At 45.7% G+C, this 21,131-nt stretch overlaps 1 protein-coding gene across 1 annotated transcript in view; it reads right to left on the minus strand.

The window, feature by feature from the left end:
• Nucleotides 1–21,131, minus strand: part of LOC311134346 (inositol 1,4,5-trisphosphate-gated calcium channel ITPR1-like) — a 144,099-nt gene that overhangs the window by 20,464 nt on the left and 102,504 nt on the right. Inside the window, exons 45-55 of the mRNA XM_084167995.1 lie at nucleotides 19,226–19,426; nucleotides 18,417–18,527; nucleotides 17,848–17,943; nucleotides 16,251–16,394; nucleotides 15,977–16,084; nucleotides 10,125–10,317; nucleotides 8,715–8,837; nucleotides 5,759–5,934; nucleotides 4,695–4,859; nucleotides 3,700–3,889; nucleotides 1,627–1,722 (exon numbers count right to left, since the gene is read on the minus strand). Of these exons, the coding sequence (XP_084024121.1) occupies nucleotides 1,627–1,722; nucleotides 3,700–3,889; nucleotides 4,695–4,859; nucleotides 5,759–5,934; nucleotides 8,715–8,837; nucleotides 10,125–10,317; nucleotides 15,977–16,084; nucleotides 16,251–16,394; nucleotides 17,848–17,943; nucleotides 18,417–18,527; nucleotides 19,226–19,426 (1,603 nt within the window). The remainder of the gene's footprint in view (nucleotides 1–1,626; nucleotides 1,723–3,699; nucleotides 3,890–4,694; nucleotides 4,860–5,758; nucleotides 5,935–8,714; nucleotides 8,838–10,124; nucleotides 10,318–15,976; nucleotides 16,085–16,250; nucleotides 16,395–17,847; nucleotides 17,944–18,416; nucleotides 18,528–19,225; nucleotides 19,427–21,131) is intronic.

Consider the following 21,131-nt stretch of genomic DNA (forward strand, 5'->3'; position numbering starts at 1 on the left):
GTAGTTCGTCCACTTTATTATCAAGCGATTGTAAGTTGGCCAATAGTATCGATGGCAAAGGTAGATTAGCCACTCGTCGCTGGCTCCTTACCAAGCACCCCGATCTCCTTCCGCGATATCTCCTTTTCTTTCTACTGCGAATGACGGGGATGAGGGCCCTGTCGGGTGTCTGAATCAAATCCCTCTCGTCCGATTCATTAAATAAAAATTATTCATCCAGTTCAAGGTGAGTAATCGCTGTTCTGATGTCCATAAGCTCTTTTCGGTCATAAGAGACGGTAGCAGCAACATTATGTACAAAATAAGTTACAAACAATGCAAAAAAACACATAAAATAGCACGGTTGGTTAAGAGTCCATAAAACGGCAGCCATCCCCTCCGGCGCCATCTTCCAATCTGAAGGCCACGTACCCTAAGCCTATGTACGTGGACAAGACTGCCAAATATCAGTGCCACCACCTAGCACATATATCCAAGGCTATCCAAAATGTGATAGGAGGGGCTGGTATTTAAGAAACTTGTCAGCAAAGCCTGCTTCATCTAACAACCAAGAGAAACCCACTTCCAAAATGAGCACCTTCCTCTGGCCTCCCCCCATAACGACAATATTTGGAGTATTTGGTACACAGAAAAACACAACATCAAACTAACTTCATTTTACACAAGAATGTTCAAGGATGCGTGCTGTCCCACCTCACTGGCTCAGGTCAACGAGGCTGTATGTACATGTGCAACAGTCTCCATTACATTTGACTCAGTGTGTAACATTCAAAACAGGTCATGGTTTGCCGGGCAGGTACCAGAGTGCTAGATTATATTTTGTTGGTAGAACCTGCAGCCTCACCTTAACAATAAAGGTGAGAATGTCCTCGCCAATGGAAGCATTCTGACACATGGAATGGGAGACAGAATGATCAGCACAGTCCAGAGCAGCACGTTTCCCCTGCAGCCTTCAGGCCAGTCCAGTGCTGCCGTAGCTTTGCCTGGTTACCCATCCACTTCGCTCCGGCCAACTGACGTTTCTTCTCCACGATGAGTCTGGATTTGCACCCCTCCCCGATGATTTCTAGAATGCGAACACATTCTGACCGTTCTGATTGGTCCCAGAAATCGATGGGTAGGGCCAGATTCGGCCTACATGATGACGCTATCAATTTTCATACTCTGACAGGTTCAATTTGTTAGAGACGATCCAATCGCTAATTAATTTGTTTTGTACAACGCCTTTCATTTTGAAGTCACACAAACGACTTCTAGGATGATAGTTTCAGACTGAATGTATGTAGCGATCGATAGAACAGCGGATTTCAATTCAAGGTGAGCATCAGGCAAGCTGTAGCTGCCTTAGCCTGATACCGAGGAGAGTTGTCCTCGATGCAGGATATTATGTTTTATCATGGGTGACAGAAGCCTCCACGACAACACAGGAGTCTGCCACAACTGCATCAGAGCCAGTCATTGGTTTAGTTTGTCACACACACACAAAGCGCCTTGACGATGATCAAATGCCAATAATCTGATAAAGGCCTTTGAGAAATGATTTTGGTTGACAGAAACCTTTGCAGTAGGCCATAGGCTATTATTATTGTATAGTTTGCTGGAGTATTGTATTGTATTGTACTGTACCATCCACTTGAAGCTCTGTGGTGCAGTTGTTCTCTCCACTCTCAGACCGACACATCCCATCAGACACCAGCTTATTGGGCATACTGGCCCCATTCTCTACAAGGGACATCAGATTAGTTAGCAACGTGCTAATGACAACTGGAAGAACAACACCTCCACATAACACTATTCTATAGTGTTCCCTGTCCCTGTACTACAGTGAGGGAAAAAAGTATTTGATCCCCTGCTGATTTTGTACGTTTGCCCACTGACAAAGACATGATCAGTCTATAATTCTAATGGTAGGTTTATTTGAACAGTGAGAGACAGAATAACAACAAAATAATCCAGAAAAACACGTCAAAAATGTTATAAATTGATTTGCATTTTAATTAGGGAAATAAGTATTTGACCCCTCTGCAAAACATGACTTAGTATTATTTTATTTTTATTTTTTTTGGTACTTGGTGGCAAAACCCTTGTTGGCAATCACAGAGGTCAGACGTTTCTTGTAGTTGGCCACCATGTTTGCACACATCTCAGGAGGGATTTTGTCCCACTCCTCTTTGCAGATCTTCTCCAAGTCATTAAGGTTTCGAGGCTGACGTTTGGCAACTCAAACCTTCAGCTCCCTCCACAGATTTTCTATGGGATTAAGGTCTGGAGACTGGCTAGGCCACTCCAGGACCTTAATGTGCTTCTTCTTGAGCCACTCCTTTGTTGCCTTGGCCGTGTGTTTTGGGTCATTGTCATGCTGGAATACCCATCCACGACCCATTTTCAATGCCCTGGCTGAGGGAAGGAGGTTCTCACCCAAGATTTGACGGTACATGGCCCGGTCCATCGTCCCTTTGATGCGGTGAAGTTGTCCGGTCCCCTTAGCAGAAAAACACCACCAAAGCATAATGTTTCCACCTCCATGTTGGACGGTGGGGATGGTGTTCTTGGGGTCATAGGCAGCATTCCTCCTCCTCCAAACACGGCGAGTTGAGTTGATGCCAAAGAGCTCGACCACAACACTTCACCCAGTTCTCCTCTGAATCATTCAGATGTTCATTGGCAAACTTCAGACGGCCCTGTATATGTGCTTTCTTGAGCAGGGGGACCTTGCGGGCGCTGCAGGATTTCAGTCCTTCACGATCATTGACAAGATCCTCCCGTGTAGTTCTGGGCTGATTCCTCAACGTTCTCATGATCATTGCAACTCCAAGAGGTGAGATCTTGCATGGAGCCCCAGGCCAAGGGAGATTGACAGTTATTTTGTGTTTCTTCCATTTGCGAATAATCGCACCAACTGTTGTCACCTTCTCACCAAGCTGCTTGGCGATGGTCTTGTAGCCCATTCCAGCCTTGTGTAGGTCTACAATCTTGTCCCTGACATCCTTGGAGAGCTCTTTGGTCTTGGCCATGGTGGGGAGTTTGGAATCTGATTGATTGATTGCTTCTGTGGACAGGTGTCTTTTATACAGGTAACAAACTGAGATTAGGAGCACTCCCTTTAAGAGTGTGCTACTAATCTCAGCTCGTTACCTGTATAAAAGACACCTGGGAACCAGAAATCTTTCTGATTGAGAGGGGGTCAAATACTTATTTCCCTCATTAAAATGCAAATCAATTTATAAAACTTTTGACATGCGTTTTTCTGGATTTTGTTTTTGTTATTCTGTCTCTCACTGTTCAAATAAACCTACCATTAAAATTATAGACTGATCATTTCTTTGTCAGTGGGCAAACTTATAAAATCAGCAGGGGATCAAATACTTTTTTCCCTCACTGTATATGTTATGGATTTCCGGGATGTGAGGGACGTTGGTTATTGTGTGACTGTGTAACTCAGTAAGCCGTGGAAAGAATTTCCTCTCGACAGATCATTAACATCTAGCCTGGTCCCAGTGCTGTTTTACCAACTCCGTTGGAGTTGAGGAGTTGGCAAGACGGCAAAAACAGATCTGGGACCAGCCTAATAAACATCCCTGGTCTCCATAGATTTAAAAGAAATAGAACGGGCGCCCCCCATTCTGATCAATTATGCCATATTGAGTGGCCCCATAGCAGTAAAGCAGAAAGTAACTATTTCTATGGTCTCCTCCTCACCCAGAGTGGTGTTGGGAATGCGGTCCACCTCCAGGATGAAGTCATCCTTGAAGAAGATGTACCCCACGATGGAGAACAGGTAGACCAGGATGAGAGCCAGCACTGCTGTCAGTACGATGGAGCGACCGTTACGGGTCACACTCTTTATGACGTTCAGTAGTGTCTCCTCCCTGTACACCAGGTCAAAGAGCTGCACGAAGGAGACACAACACGGAGTTATAGCTAGACCTAATGTAGAAATAGAATGGAAAAAATATATAAATTATAGTAAAAAATAAATAAATCTGTTAAGACTTTTTTCTGACCATTATAAAGGTATTTTGTGTCTAGTTTGGAAATAGGTGTGTGTGTGTGTGTGGGGGGGGGGGGGGGGGGGGGGGGGTTTGATACATTTGTACAAAAATAGAATCATTTGGATAATTAATGTCCTCTTTTTATGTGTCTCCTTTCATAGCTGTTCTATTTTCCTAAACAGATTCCCAGTCCTTTTCTCTATGACACCTAAGATTTGACATAACAGCAGTATCCTGTCATTCACATGGAAATCTTCTGCTGCTCTGCATTTGCATTGGCAGCCCCTGGGCGTTGTAATTAGTTACCTAATTAGTTACATCCACAGACTCAGCCACATGCAGTACACCTGACACATCATAATTCACCAGCAAGCATCAATCCAGCATCAATCCACACCTGAACTAACCAACAACAATAACATAACACAACCTGAGCCAGTTCCTGTTTGTTAAAAGCCCCTGTCCTTAAATACTCTGTGTGTGTGTCTGTCTTTGTGTGTGTCTGTGTGTGTGTCTGTGTGCCTTAAATGTGTCCTGAGACTGTGCTCGGAGCCAGAACCAAAGGCTTTTGAACCAGAGAGTTTGGCCATTGAGGTTTCTACCAACATTAGCTAATGCTTCTAGACAGCTTCCTATTAAGTGTGACTGTGTGCTCACCAGCAGCCATATATATTAAAATACAGAATATATATGTAAATATACCAGTAGGCTGTAGAAGAAGACATGGACAAAGACCCCCAGGCTACAGATGATGAGGTACATAAGATGGTAAAGGAACTCAACGTCCAGGATCATGGCCTTGTAGCCCCGCGTGAACGTCCCTCTGTTCCCCACAAAACTCATCAAGAAGATGATCTTATTACACACCTGCAGGGACAGGAGAGATTCATATTTATTATCATTATTATTTTATCTAACCTTTATTTAACCAGGAAGTTCCATTGAGGTCAGATTACCTCTTTCACGAGGGAGACCTGACCATTAATGGAATGTGACGTAACATTTAACTTAAAATATCCAGCCATAATGCTTTATAACTTATAACAAGGCTTATAATATGTTATTTCTTTCTATGCATAAAATGTGAATATTTTCATAGGACATGCACTACATGACATTCCATGATGACCATAAGACACAAATGTGATCCTACAGGACAGGCATTTAATGGATTAGCATTGGATTGTTCTTAGTAGTATAGTAGGAGTTGTAGTAGTTCTGGCGTTGAGAAGATGGGTGTGGGATCACTATCTATCCCCCAGCCACAGGGAGGGAGGGGAGACAGAGGGAGGAGAGAAATGCAGAAGGGGCCAGTTGAGGACACAGGGGGAATGGGCAGCGGTCCGTGTATAAGGGGCAGTTCCAGGGAATTTTGGGCAGCTGCAGGGGTGGTGTCAGCCTCCAGGGTCTAGTGACGCATTTCACAGCCAACCGCCTACACACTCAGGCTGTGCCAGGCCAGCCAGGGAGTCAGGCCAGCCAGGGAGTCACGCCAGGGGGTTACGCCACAGTCAGAATGGGCACTGGAATGGGTATGGGCTGGGGCGTGAGGGAGGTCTACATGGGGACAGGGTGTGTGGGTAGTGGGTACGTACAGGGGAGGGCATGGGCGGATGAATGTGGTGTGAAGGGGGCATGAGGAGAGAGGGGGGGCTACTGAGGGCTAGCAAGGTCATCTGGATTGACATCGGAGAACACGGAAATTAAGATTTAGCGTCGGACTACAATATAGTCAAACACACACACGTTTCCCGAAGCAGACGTACATTGAAGGCTCCAAGCAAGAAGAGGGTGGGCTCCAGGCCCACAGAGAAGATGAGGCGGAGGATGGTCGCAATGATGAGGGTGCGTACCCCGAGGGGCTGGGGCATGGCCACCACGATAGCCAACGATGCAAACATGCCCAACCAGAGCAGGGCAGACAGGTGGGGCTCCAGGGTACCTAGGGAGGACACACACACCACACCTTGTCAGCCTACACACCCCACTTCCACATAAGAATAATGCAATAAATTATGCAACTTGCTTCTGTAACCAGCCCCAGGCACTAAACCAGGGTCTTACTGCAGGCAGGCTTGTGTGTGTTTGCGTTCGTGTGTGTTTGCGTTCGTGCATGTGTGTGTTAGGGGGGGCCAGGAAGGAATGGGAGGCGGGGGGTAGAATTTGGGAAAAAACATATTGGGGAGAAAGGGGGGGAGAAGAGGAGAGAAAAGGGAGCAAGAGGAAAGAGGGAGCTAGTAATAGAAAGAGAGCAAGAGGACAGTAATCCCCATTCATTTCTGGTTCCTGTAGAGGTCATATGACAGGTGACACTCGGCTGAGGCCTCCCGAGTGGCGCAGCGGTCTAAGGCACTGCATCGCAGTGCAAGCTGCGTTACTACAGATCCTGGTTCGATACCGGTTTGTGTAGCAGCCGGCCGCGACCGGGAGACCAATGAGGCGACGCACAATTGGCCCAGCGTCGTCCAGGTTAGGGGAGGGTTTGGCCGGCCGGGATGTCCTTATCCCATCGCCCTGTAGTGACTCCTGTGGCGGACCGGGTGCATGCACGCTGACACGGTCGCCAGGTGTACAGTGATTGGTGCGGCTGGGTTCCGGGTTAAGCGTGCATTGTGTCAAGAAGCAGTGCGGCTTGGCGGGGTTGTGTTTCAGGGGACGCATGGCTCTCGACCTTCGCCTCTCCCGAATCCGTACGGGAGTTGCAGCGATGGGACAAGACTAAGTACCAATTGGATATCACAAAATTGGGGAGTAAAAAATGATAATAATAAAAAATAAAAATAAAAGTAATAGAAAATAAAGAAGAAAAAAAATACTCAGCTGAAAGAGTCATGAGGAATGGACTGACTGTCTGGGGTCTGCATGCTCTGCTTGGGTGTGTGTGATAAGAGCTCCATGTATAGTGTCTGCGGGCGACTGTACTGTATGTGTTGTGTCAGGCTAGGCTAGGCGTGTGGGGTCCTGAGTGACATAAGCCCCTACTCGTCAACAGGCAGACAGTGGCACACACTGATCTAGTTTGAGCATTCTTATCTAATTTCCATCCCTCATTCCAGAGCGGGGGGGAGAGAGAGAGAGAGAAAGCGAGCGAGCGAGCGATTGAGGCCCTGAGCCATAAACAGAGTTGCTGAACCAGGCCAAAGGTATGTGGGGCCTCACGTGATCCCCTAACCCCCCTTCACACAGCTCTACTGTACTGTAGGGCGGGAAACACACGCACACTGGGCTGAACTGTACAGTGCTGTAATACTGCTGTAGTCTACAAGAGAGGCCTCATCCACAGCCATGCTACTCCACTCAGTTACAGTAGTTAGTGTGACTGCGTATAATAGCATTCAAGTACATTGAAATGGGGTTGATGAGGGTTACTTTTCCACATGATAACATCTCTGTAGTTTTTGAGAGAGAGAGAGAGAGACAGAGAAAGAAGACAGAGGAGAGATTTTTAGCCTGTGATCCTGATCCCAGTCAGGTGGCCTGAGGTCAGAGGTCAATAGGTCAGAGGATGAGACGAAGGACGGAGATCACTGGGTCAGGGGGAGTTTGGGAAGGGAAGGCAAAGGATTTTGGGTCACTTCCCAGAGCCCAAAATGTCTCAACGGGAATATTTTACATTCTAAACCCCAGAGATCAGAATGCCCGGTACCTAGACTTACTGGTGTACTGTTTGGAAATATTTACGCTTGTGAAGAGGTAATAAAGTTAGCATATGGCAATATTGTATAAGTATAGCGTCAATCCCTCACATTGAAATACTCATAGCTAATAATATTATTGCCATGTGTTTACACAGATACAATTTCCCTCCATACAAAATTGTACAATACATTTAACTTGAGTGTGAGTACCATTTCTGTTGCATAATTAAGGAAATAATGTGTTATCTAAATAAGCCTCTATAAAACTACAAAACTACAAGCACACAGTGTAATATAAACACATCAGTCCATTGTCTACAATGACTTAACAAAATGTTCCACAGTTATTGTGCACTCAATGTTCCATAATGCACAAGTAGAGGAACACCTATAAAAAGGCACAAAATGGAGAAAAATATTATAGCCATCCAGTTGCACTGAAATACATGTAGAAGTCCATGTGATACAGTGCAACTGGGCCGGATCATATCACAGAGACCTAAGCCGTCCTCTGTTATTCCTGTTTTCAGCCCTCAGTGTTGTGTGTGCGACTCACGCAACCTTCCTCTGATCCAATGCTCTACACCAGCACTTCAAAGGGACATACAAATATGCTTGATCGCTCTGAGGGGAACAGAGCCGGGGCCGAAGCGCCCACATAAACAGACCATGCCATCAACACACATGAAAGAATCCACAATGGAAACAGCAAAAACCTGAAATCTCCTAAAACTCCTTCATATACAGGGAAGAGTCTGAGCATTGATTGAAGGTACATAAGATGTCCCTAGTGACCAGGTACATGTAGACAATGGTTCATTTGTGAAAGTGTTTTCTTAAACTGACACTACATGCATAGACAGAATGAATGAATACCACAATCAGATGATTCAAAAGGACATAGCTACAGCATGTAAATCTTGAACCCATGTTCAATATTTTGAAAATCAATGAAATACCCTGATGTCCAGGGTTAGTATTGAATGTGGCTTGACAATCAAGGCTGGGGTGGGAGTGGTCAATGCTTTGGACCAGAGACAGGGGTTAAAGGTTAAAGCTAGAAAATCGCTGGCACATGACTGACCTTCACGCAACCCCTCCAGGGGGTAGAAGAAAGCCACCAGCAGGTTCATGAGGACGGCCAGGTTGAAGGAGATGTTACTCCAGAATGACATGTTCCTGGAACACCAGTACAGTACAGGCTGGGCTAGAGGAGAGAGTGAGGGAAGGGGGGAAAGAGGTAGGGGGAGAGAGAGGGAGAGCGGTAGGGGGGAGAAAGAGGAGAGAGTGAGGGAAGGGGGGAAAGAGGTAGGGGGAGAGAGAGGGAGAGCGGTAGGGGGGAGAAAGAGGAGAGAGAGAGAGAGAAAGAGAACAAAAAAGAAAAAAGAGAAATAACAAACTTGACATTACACATTTTACCAATAACAGCATATCTATTGGACATTTCCTTATTTGGTATGATACTTTACAGCAGGCTCTGTATATCCTGTAGTACTCATAGCTGGAGGGCAGTGGTGTGTGAAAGCTGTGTGATACAGTGTATCAGTGCCTCGTACTGTAAGTGTGCAATAACAGAAAGGCTCAGTATTAAAGCACATACATTTTTATTATAGAATAAAGTGTTCAATGGTCAAATATTACACTTAACAGGTGCCATTTCTAGAATTGAGTGAAGAAAATGTACATCATTATAAGTATTTCAATATTTTTATTAGAAGTTTAAGTGGGGAGGAAAGAACCACAAAGGCAGAGGGGAGTTGAATGTCTCTGCTGTTCATGTTGGTTTAGGACTAGACACCCATGGGGAACATGACCATTAGACATCTCACTGTAACCTTTCCTCTACTGAAGCTGGCTGTCACCTCCCCTCCCCACAGATGACAGCCAATCTGGCCTGCTGGCACTGTTTATAGACGCTATTCTGTGTCGTTTTTCAGATTGGTTTTATTGGAAAATAGAAAATAGACGAGGGACTTTTCTCTTTCTGTCTGTCTGACAGTGAGAGAAAGTGTGTGGGCATGTGTCTGTGTATGCACAATGTGTAATTGTGTGTGTGTGTAGTGTGTATGTGAGAGTGTGTATTACTGTAAATGTGTGCGTGTGTGTGCTGTGCTCTCAGTTGTGATTCATACTGTTTCACGGCCCAGATGTAGCGGAATGCCCCTACAGCCCACTGACAGACTGACAAGACTAACAGACAGACAATGGAAAGAGGAGGTGTAATAGTGAAACACTAGCCTCTGCCAAAACACACAGAGAGAGGATGACACTGGCTCTATTAATACTAGCCCTGCAACAGCAACATTAACCCTTTCACAGCTTCTCTGGGTCACGTCATTAGATCACTAGGAAGTTTTGACATAACATACCACTTTTATATATATTTTTTATTTTATTTAGACTGCATCAAGTTAATGCAGTCAACTTTGAGAGGAAGTAGATGAATATCAATGAGTAAAACCCTCCTGAGAGGCCATTTTGAAGAGCTAGCTACCTCGTAGTTTCTTCTGCCAGTTCATCTCATTGAAGAGGTTCTCAGCGCTGAGGAAGAAGTCGTTGATCTTGCTACCCTGCTCGTCCCTTTCTGTGGTGTAATACACCCTCAATTTGGACTCACAGGTCAGGAACTCACAGATGTTGGGCACAGGGAACACGATCTCCTCCATGGTGCGGTCATGACGCACGATCTGAGAGGAGGACACACACAGGAACACACGCCGTCACTGTCAGCTCCATAAGTATAGAGTGGACCAGCGACTTAGGCCCCAGTTTGGGGAGCACGAGTGGGCCTGGACAGTGTAATTTAGCTCCAGGCTTGGAGTATTCCATTAGGCCTCAGATTTAGAAGAACTGAAATCTCTCTACGGCAGTGTTTCCCAATCCTGGTCCTGGGGACCCAAAGTAGTGCACATTTAGTTTTTTGCCCTAGCACTAATACACCTGATTCCACTAATCAAAGGCTTGATGAGTTAATTAGTTGGATCAAGTGTGTCGGTACTAGGACAAAAACAAAAATGTGCACTAGGGTTGGGCGGTATCCAGATTTTCATACCGTCATTCCGTTTCTGTACAATACTGGGGTATGCGGTATTACCGGAAGTGCACACAAGGGGCGCTATTTCACAAATAAATTATAATAACACACACACACACACATATATCTATCTATCTACATACAGAACCAGTCAAAAGTTTGGACACACCTACTCATTCCAGGGTTTTTCTTTCTTTTTACTATTTTCTACATTGTAGAATAATAGTGAAGACATCAAAACTATGAAATAACACATATGGAATCATGTAGTAAGCAAAAAAGTGTTAAACAAATCCAAATATATTTTATATTTGAGATTCTTCAAATAGCCACCCTTTGCCTTGATGACAGCTTTGCACACTCTTGGCATTCTCTCAACCAGCTTCATGAGGTAGTCACCTGGAATCCATTTCAATTAACAGGTGTGCCTTCTTAAAAGTTAAGTTGTGGAATTTCTTTCCTTCTTAATGCGTTTGAGCCAATCAGTTGTGTTGTGACAAGGTAGGGGGGGGGGTATACAGAAGATAGCCCTATTTGGAAAAATACCAAGTCCATATTATGGCAAGAACAGCTCAAATAAGCAAAGAGAAATGACAGTCCATCATTACTTTAAGACAAAGGTCAGTCAATACGCGAACTTTGAACGTTTCTTCAAATGCAGTCGCAAAAACCATCAAGCGCTATGATAAAACTGGCTCTCATGAGGACCGCGACAGGAATGGAAGACCCAAGAAACATCTGCTGCAGAAGACAAGTTCATTAGAGTTACCAGCCTCAGAAATTGCAGCCCAAATAAATGCTTCACAGAGTTCACGTAACAGACACATCTCAACATCAACTGTTCAGAGGGGACTGTGTGAATCAGGCCTTCATGGTCGATTTGCCGCAAAGAAACCACTACTAAAGGACACCAATAAGAAGAAGAGACCTGCTTTGGCCAAGAAACACGAGCAATGGACATTAGACCGGTGGAAATTTGTCCTTTGGACTGGAGTCCAAATGTGAGATTTTTGGTTCCAACAGCCGTGTCTTTCTGAGACGCGGTGTGGGTAAGACACGGCGTGGGTGAACGGATGATCTCCGCATGCGTATTTCCCACCATAACATTTACATTTACGTCATTTAGCAGACGCTCTTATCCAGAGCGACTTACAAATTGGTGCATTCACCTTATAGCCAGTGGGATAACCACTTTACAATATGTTATTTTTTTAGCTGGTGGGGTAAGGGGGGGTAGAATGATGACTTTATCCTATCCCAGATATTCCTTAAAGAGGTGGGGTTTCAAGTGTCGTTGGAAGGTGGTGAGTGACTCCGCTGTCCTGGCGTTGTGAGGGAGCTTGTTCCACCATTGGGGTGCCAGAGCAGCGAACAGTTTTGACTGGGCTGAGTGGGAACTGTGCTTCCGCAGAGGTAAGGGGGCCAGCAGGCCAGAGGTGGATGAACGCAATGCTCTCGTTTGGGTGTAGGGACTGATCAGAGCCTGAAGGTACGGAGGTGCCGTTCTCCTCACAGCTCCGTAGGCAAGCACCATGGTCTTGTAGCAGATGCGAGCTTCAACTGGAAGCCAGTGGAGTGTGTGGAGGAGCGGGGTGATGTGAGAGAACTTGGGAAGGTTGAACACCAGACGGGCTGCGGCATTCTGGATGAGTTGTAGGGGTTTAATGGCACAGGCAGGGAGCCCAGCCAACAGCGAGTTGCAGTAATCCAGACGGGAGATGACAAGTGCCTGGATTAGGACCTGTGCCGCTTCCTGTGTAAGGCAGGGTCGTACTCTCCGAATGTTGTAGAGCGTGAACCTATAGGATCGGGTCACCGCCTTGATGTTAGCGGAGAACGACAGGGTGTTGTCCAGGGTCACGCCAAGGCTCTTCGCACTCTGGGAGGAGGACACAACGGAGTTGTCAACCGTGATGGCGAGATCATGGAACGGGCAGTCCTTCCCCGGGAGGAAGAGCAGCTCCGTCTTGCCGAGGTTCAGCTTGAGGTGGTGATCCGTCATCCACACTGATATGTCTGCCAGACATGCAGAGATGCGATTCGCCACCTGGTTATCAGAAGGGGGAAAGGAGAAGATTAGTTGTGTGTCGTCTGCGTAGCAATGATAGGAGAGGCAATGTGAGGATATGACAGAGCCAAGTGACTTGGTGTATAGCGAGAATAGGAGAGGGCCTAGAACTGAGCCCTGGGGGACACCAGTGATGAGAGCACGTGGTGTGGAGACAGATTCTCGCCACGCCACTTGGTAGGAGCGACCGGTCAGGTAGGACACAATCCAAGAGTGAGCCGCGCCGGAGATGCCCAGCTCGGAGAGGGTGGAGAGGAGGATCTGATGGTTCACAGTATCAAAGGCAGCAGACAGGTCTAGAAGGACAAGAGCAGAGGAGAGAGAGTTAGCTTTAGCAATGCGGAGAGCCTCCGTGACACAGAGAAGAGCAGTCTCAGTTGAATGACCAGTCTTGAAACCTGACTGGTTTGGATCAAGAAGGTCATTCTGAGAGAGATAGCAAGAGAGTTGGCTAAAGACGGCACGCTCAAGAGTTTTGGAGAGAAAAGAAAGAAGGGATACTGGTCTGTAGTTGTTGACATCAGAGGGATCGAGTGTTGGTTTTTTGAGAAGGGGTGCAACTCTCGCTCTCTTGAAGACGGAAGGGACATAGCCAGCGGTCAAGGATGAGTTGATGAGCGAGGTGAGGTAAGGGAGAAGGTCACTGGAGATGGTCTGGAGAAGAGAGGAGGAGGTGTTGGAGGAGCATGGAGGTGGAGGTGTTATGGTGTGGGGGTGCTTTGCTGGTGACACTGTCTGTGATTTATTTAGAATTCAAGGCACACTTAACCAGCATGACTACCATGTGGGAACTCCCTCAAGACTGTTGGAAAAGCATTCCAGGTGAAGCTGGTTTAGAGAATGCCAAGAGTGTGCAAAGCTGTCATCAAGGCAAAGGGTGGCTATTTGAAGATTCTCAAATATAAAATATATACTTACATTTGTTTACTACATGAGTCCATATGTGTTATTTCATAGTTTTGATGTCTTCACTATTATTCTGCAATGTAAAAAATAGTAAAAATAAAGAAAAACCCTTGAATGAGTAGGTGTGTCCAAACCTTTGACTGGTAGCGTACATACATACATACATACATACATACATACATACAGTGCATTGCAAAAGTATTCATCCCCCTTGGCATTTTTCCTATTTTGTTGCATTACAACCTGTAAATTAAATTGATTTTATTTGGATTTCATGTAATGGAAATACACAAAATAGTCCAAATTGGTGAAGTGAAATGAAAAACATAACTTGTTTAAAAAAATAATAAGAAATTGATAACGGAAAAGTGGTGCGTGCATATGTATTCACCCCCTTTGCTATGAAGCCCCTAAATAAGATATGGTGCAACCAATTACCTTCAGAAGTCACATAATTAGTTAAATAAAGTCCACCTGTGCGCAATCTAAGTGTCATATGATCTGTCACATGATCTCAGTATATATACACCTGTTCTGAAAGGCCCCAGAGTCTGCAACACCACTAAGCAAGGGGCACCACCAAGCAAGCGGCACCATGAAGACCAAGGAGCTCTCCGAACAGGTCAGGGACAAAGTTGTGGAGTACAGATTATAGGGTTACAAAAAAATATACGAAACTTTGAACATCCCACGGAACACCATTAAATCCATTATTAAAAAATGGAAAGAATATGACACCACAACAAACCTGCCAAGAGAGGGCCGCCCACCAAAACTCACAGACCAGGCAAGGAGGGCATTAATCAGAGAGGCAACAAAGAGACCAAAGATAATACGTAAATATGTGTGCACACATGACTAAGTCACTTTAGATAAAAGCGTCTGCTAAATGGCATATTATTATTATAACCCTGAAGGAGCTGCAAAGCTCCACAGTGGAGATTGGAGTATCTGTCCATAGGACCACTTTAAGCCGTACACTCCACAGAGCTGGACTTTACGGAAGAGTGGCCAGAAAAAAGCCATTGCTTAAAGAAAAAAATAAGCAAACACGTTTGGTGTTCGCCAAAAGCCATGTGGGAGACTCCCCAAACATATGGAAGAAGGTACTCTGGTCAGGTGAGACTAAAATTGAGCTTTTTGGCCATCAAGAAAAACGCTATGTCTGGCGCAAACCCAACACCTCTCATCACCCGAGAACACCATCCCCACAGTGAAGCATGGTGTGGGGATGTTTTTCCCATCGGCAGGGACTGGAAAAGTGGTCAGAATTGAAGGAATGATGGATGCCGCTAAATACAGGGAAATTCTTGAGGGAAACCTGTTTCAGTCTTCCAGAGATTTGAGACCTTCCAGCAGGACAATGACCCTAAGCATACTGCTACACTTGTGTGGTTTAAGGGGAAACATTTAAATGTCTTGGAATGGCCTAGTCAAAGACCAGACCTCAATCCAATTGAGAATCTGTGGTATGACTTAAAGATTGCTGTACACCAGCGGAACCCATCCAACTTGAAGGAGCTGGAGCAGTTCTGCCTTGAAGAATGGGAAAAAATCCTAGTGGCTAGATGTGCCAAGCTTATAGAGACATACCCCAAGAGACGTATAGCTGTAATTGCTGCAAAAGGTGGCTCTACAAAGTATTGACTTGGGGGAGTGAGTTTGCTCAAGTTTTCATTTTTTTGTCTTATTTCTTGTTTGTTTCAAAGTAAAAAATATTTTGCATCTTCAAAGTGGTAGGCATGTTGTGTAAATGAAATGATACAACCCCCCCCCAAAATCCATTTTAATTCCAGGTTGTAAGGCAACAAAATAGGAAAAATGCCAAGGGGGGTGAATACTTTCGCAAGCCACTGTACATATATATATATATATACACATTTTTGACGCACAAAACTATTTAGGCAACAGGGATCTTGATCCAGGAGCGTATTGAATGTCTCTACTGTAACCAAGAAGCTTGATCTTGATATCTAGCCACTTAGCTAGCAAGTTAGCAAACCAAATGCTTAGCTTGAGCCCTGAGCACGATACAGTTTATATGACACATCTTAGATTTCTTATAGTAGTACTTAATTTATAGTTATAAGCAGCGGTGTTCCACGCACCCCCGTGAGGCTGGTATTGAAAATCATAAACGGTAATGAAAATAATACCGTCGGTATTTTGAAATACCCAGGTATACGGTATATCGCCCAGGCATAATGTGCACCCCTTTGGGCCCCAGGACCAGGATTGGGAAACACTGCTCTATGGCAAAAGGACACATTTGTGTCAATGACAGTTAAGGATATCTAGTTAGTAAACTGTGTGAGTGTATGTGTTTGATGTCACTGACCTCTATCTGAGCAGTGTGTTTGGCGTAGAACTCCAGAGCCTCGTCTCCCTCTCCGTTGGTCCCGCCTGGCTTCAGCATCACCTGCAGCTCCTTGTTGTGGCGCGCTAACTACAGGGTTCAAAGGTCAAATAAGGGGTGAAATCACTCGTAAGGAGTATGGCAGGCAAGACAGGAGACTGCATCTGACTCTGCTGAGAGAACTTATATACCTCAAATGGTTGGTTATCCATAAAACCATGTGTATCATTGGGGTAAACTAGGCCCTGTCCTCTACCTGGTGGGCCAGGATGTAGATGTTGTGGCCCACGTTCCTGGGGGAGGCAGCATCGTGCTCCTCCTCCTCCCCACTATCGTCGTCCTCTTCGGGATCCTCAAACTCCACCTCTCCCTGCAGGTAGGCCTTCTTGATCACCTCCACCTGAGGACCACACCACCCACAGAACCATTACCTTCAACGCTTTATACCTGACCAGAAACACTGACTGTCTCAGGAGGATAGAACTACACTGAACAAAAATATAAATGCAACATGCAAGACTTTACTGAATTACAGTTCATATAAGGAAATCAGGGGGAATTTAAATAAATAAATTAGGCCCTAATCCATGAATTTCACATGGGAATACAGATATGCATCTGTTGGTCAAAGATACCTTACAAAAAAGTGTGTGGATCAGAAAACCAGTCAGTATCTGGTGTGACCACCATTTGCCTCATGTAGCTTGACATCTCCTTCGCATAGAGTTGATCAGGCTGTTGATTGTGGCCTGTGGAATGTTGTTCCACTCCTCTTCAATGGCTGTGCGAAGTTGCTGGATATTAGCGGGAACAGGAACACAATGTCGTACACGTCGATCCAGAGCATCCCAAACATGCTAAATGGGTGACGTGTGGTGAGTATGCAGGCCATGGAAGAACTGGGACATTTTCAGCTTCCAGGAATTGTGTACAGATCCTTGCAACATGGGGTCGTGCGTTATCATGCTGAAACATGAGGAGATGGCGGCGGATGAATGGCACGACAATGGGCCTTGGGATCCCGTCACGGTATCTCTGTGCATTCAAATTGTAATCGATAAAATGCAATTGTGTTTGTTGTCCGTAGCTTATGCCTGCCAATACCATAACCCCACCGCCATCATGGGGCACTCTGTTCACAACGTTGACATCAGCAAACCGCTTGCCCACATGACGCCATACACGCTGTCTGCCATCTGCCGGTACAGTTGAAACCGGGATTCAATCGTGAAGAGCACACTTCCCCAGCGTGCCAGTGGCCATCGAAGGTTAGCATTTGCCCACTGAAGTGGGTTACGACGCCGAACTGCAGTCAGGTCAAGACCCTGGTGAGGATGACGAGCACACAGATGAGCTTCCTTGAGATGGTTTCTGACAGTTTGTGCAGAACTTCTTTGGTTGTGTAAACCCACAGTTTCATCAGCTGTCCGGGTGGCTGGTCCCATCCCAGAAGTGAAGAAGCTGGATGTGGAAGTCCTGGTTGGCGTGGTTACATGTGGTCTGCAGTTGTGAGGCCGATTGGACGTACCATCAAATTCTCTAAAACGACGGAGGTGGCTTATGGTAACATTCAATTCCCTGGCAACAGCTCTGGTGGACATTCCTGCAGTCAGCATTCCAATTGCATGCTCCCTCAAAACTTGAGATATCTGTGGCATTGTGTTGTGTGCCAAAACTGCACATTTTAAAGTGGCCTTTAATTGTCGGGCAATTGGGGACTTCTGGGAACTGGTGGGGATGATGAATGGGGACTTTTTCAGATGAATGGGGACGTCTGGGGATGAAAGGGGATTTGTGGGGCTGAATGGGGACTTATATGGTCACGTAGAGTTTTGTGGGGACACGAGGCTCACCAGCTCCTTCGGCCTCATGTTGTACAGGATTCTCTCAGCGTTCTCACTGTCATGGCGACTCTCCATGATAGCCAGCAACAGCTTGGAGGCATTGTTCTGAGAGAGAGAGAGAGAGAGAGAGAGAGAGAGAGAGAGAGAGAGAGAGAGAGAGAGAGAGAGAGAGAGAGAGAGAGAGAGAGAGAGAGAGAGAGAGAGAGAAATACGTTTCCATGATATTAAACCATTATGCTCTTGTAATGAGATACGTCTAAAGTTAAAGATCAAATCCTTTCTGAGCTGTTTCTGTTCCTCCTTCCAAATAAAACAGACAGAATCCACAGGGCTTAGAGTGAAAATGCACTCTGCAGATATTTGTTTTGGCACCAAAGGTGCTAGCTTAGGAGAGATGAATGAGTTGTCCAGGTAAAGTAGCTTTACTACTGGTAGGCTTAGTGTGGAGACCCAGGCGGCTTCCAAAATGGCACCCAATTCCCTATATATTACACTAATCTGGTCAGAAGTACAGCACTACATAGAGACTAAGATTAAGATGCCATTTTAGACGCAGACCAAATGTGAAGGAGGGCTACCTTGAGTTCCAGCACCAGGTCCATCCTCTTCTTCCCCAGTGGGTTGATGTCATTCAAGATCAGGGCGATGATGATGTCAATGCCGTTGGACTCATGGGTGGCTATGCAGTTCTGCAAGGAAACAAGAACTTGGGTCAATTTTATAAAGCACGGAGGAGAACACTAGATCAAGAACTATGCATGTCTGGACCCTGTCAATCCACCCAATGACAGTAGCAGTAGTATGGATGGAAATGGAAGCGGACCCAGGACAGGAGTCCATAACTGGTTCCTATGGTATGCATATGTGCTTGTAGCTAGTTCTTATGGCAGGGTTCTCCAACTGGCGGCCTGCGGGACGAATTTGGCCCACAGGTGGATCTATTTGGCCCCCCCAAGTTATCTGAGAATAAAACATGTTTTTTTATTGTTGGACATAAAAAACTGTAAAAACACCAGGAAATCAGCTCCAAGTGATAAATCTGTTCCCAAGTATTTCCAAACATAATAGACACGTGATCTTATACAAATGTAAGCAAGGTTTGACGTTATTATGTTTTTGTCAAATATTATATCTGTTTGGCCTTCTTGCGGCCAATTTGTAGTCTACAAATTATTTGTAATTATGTTCCGGCTACCGGACCAACCGCTCAAGAAACAAATCGTCCCGCGGCTGAATCTAGTTGATGATCCCTGTCTTATGGGATGGGCCCACACTGTATCTGCTTGTAGTTCTAATGAGAAAATGACAAAGGCCCATAGCTAATTAGTTCTAATGACAAGGGTAGTTAGCTAGTTGTAGTTCTAAAGGCCAAGACCCATCCCAGTACCTGATTCTCATGGCAGGGTCCCTGGCAGTACTCCGTCAGGCTCTCTACTGTCTGGTTGATGAGAGCCACGTTCTTCTCATTGATGTAGAGTCCCAGTAGACCCAGGCCTCCCGTTGTGCTGCCACAGATACAGTCCAGGAACTGCAGTGTCTCACACACCAGGTTATAGTTGTTCTTGTTGTTCTGACACCGAAGGAAGTTCTGGAGTGGAAAGCGGCAAGTGTGAGGGAAGGGAAAGGGCAGGAAACATCAGAACGCAAAGTCAACACATTTTATACACACCATTTTTTACTTTACAGGAAAACAATCCCACTTTACATTGTGTATTGAAAGGGAAATGTGCATTGAAAGTGTGTCTGACTCTGAACTGAAGAGACTTTCAGGTAACATCAAAATGAGGACAGGGTGACCCTGACTCCTTAGAGTACACAGAGAACATCCATGCATGCGTCACTGGGTAATCAGGACCATTGTATTGAGCTAACTGTTAGATTAGAGACGTGACGGCCAGGCCTCCATTACTGAATATAACCATCTATCGTATTACTCCTGATCCTCCCACCACCTCTGGCCCAGGGGAGATGACTCAGCTCAGTTCAGACGGTGAATACACAGCAGCAGCCCACACAGACCACACGCAAGAGACTGGCCGGAGCAGGAGACCAGCAGATAACCTGAAGACTGAGCTGGAGGGATTTTCTACAGGGCCAATTACCTGCTCAATGGTGGATACATCCAGCTATTGACTAACTAGCCTACGTACTACACCTCATGGTCATCCCACTAATCTTCATGAGCACTAGCAGCAATGTTAAATGGCTCGTAGACCACAACGCCATCCATTGCGCACGTACGTAAGTTTCACGTTATATTCGTCGTATGTACGGGACACACATGGTATACACCATCCAACGAAATGCTTAATTGCAGGTTCCTCCTCGGCATTGCAACAACAATAAGAAATAAGAAAAGATAAGAATATGAACATAAAGTAAACGGCTCAGTAGAACAGAATAAACATGTTAGCATATCTATAATACAGGGAGGCACAATTTATAGTCCAATATTTACACGTGTTTTGGGGAAGGGGGGATTGGGGGGGCAAGTGTTTAAATTGTGCAGTATTTAGCAATCATAATAAGAGTCTGGTAGGAGCAGTTGTGATGTGTGTGTAGCATGAATGTCTGTGTGGGTGTGTTTGTGTGTTCGTGCGTGAGTGAGTGCATGTGTACTAAGGTGTGGAGAATGGATGGATGGATGGATGGGTGGGAGCACGGTCCCAGTGACGTACTGGGCCGTCTTCACCACACGCTGGAGGGCCTGGCAGTCGTGGACGGAGCAATTCCCTTACCAGGCCGTGATACAACCGGTACAACTGCTCGATGGTGCAACGGTAGTATTTCTTCAGCCACCTTAGGAAATAGAGACGCTGTTGTGCCCTCTTAACAAGAGTAGTGGTGTTGTTGGTCCATGTCAGGTCTTTGGTGATGTGGACACCGAGGAACTTAAAACTGCATACTCTCTCTACTGTAGTCTCGTTGATGTGGATCGTGGCATGTTCCCTCCTCTGCTTCCTGAAGTCATCAATCAATTCCTTTGTTTTGCTGATGTTGAGGGAGAGGTTTTTGTCCTGGCACCACAATGCCAGTTCACTTACCTCCTCCCTATAGGCTGACACATCGTTGTTGGTTATCAGACCTACAACCGTAGTGTTGTCAGTAAACTTGATGATAAAGTTGGTGCCGTGCAAAGCCACGCAGTCGTGGGTGAACAGGGAGTACAGCTGAGGGCTGAGGAAACACCCCTGGGTGGCCCATGTGTTAAGAGTCGGTGTGAATGAGGTGTTGTTGCCAATCCTCACAACCTGTGGTCTGCCCGTCAGGAAGTCCAGCATCCAGTTGCAGAG

The sequence above is a fragment of the Coregonus lavaretus genome (genome assembly GCF_964263955.1).
Source record: "Coregonus lavaretus genome assembly, chromosome: 8".
NCBI lineage: Eukaryota > Metazoa > Chordata > Actinopteri > Salmoniformes > Salmonidae > Coregonus > Coregonus lavaretus.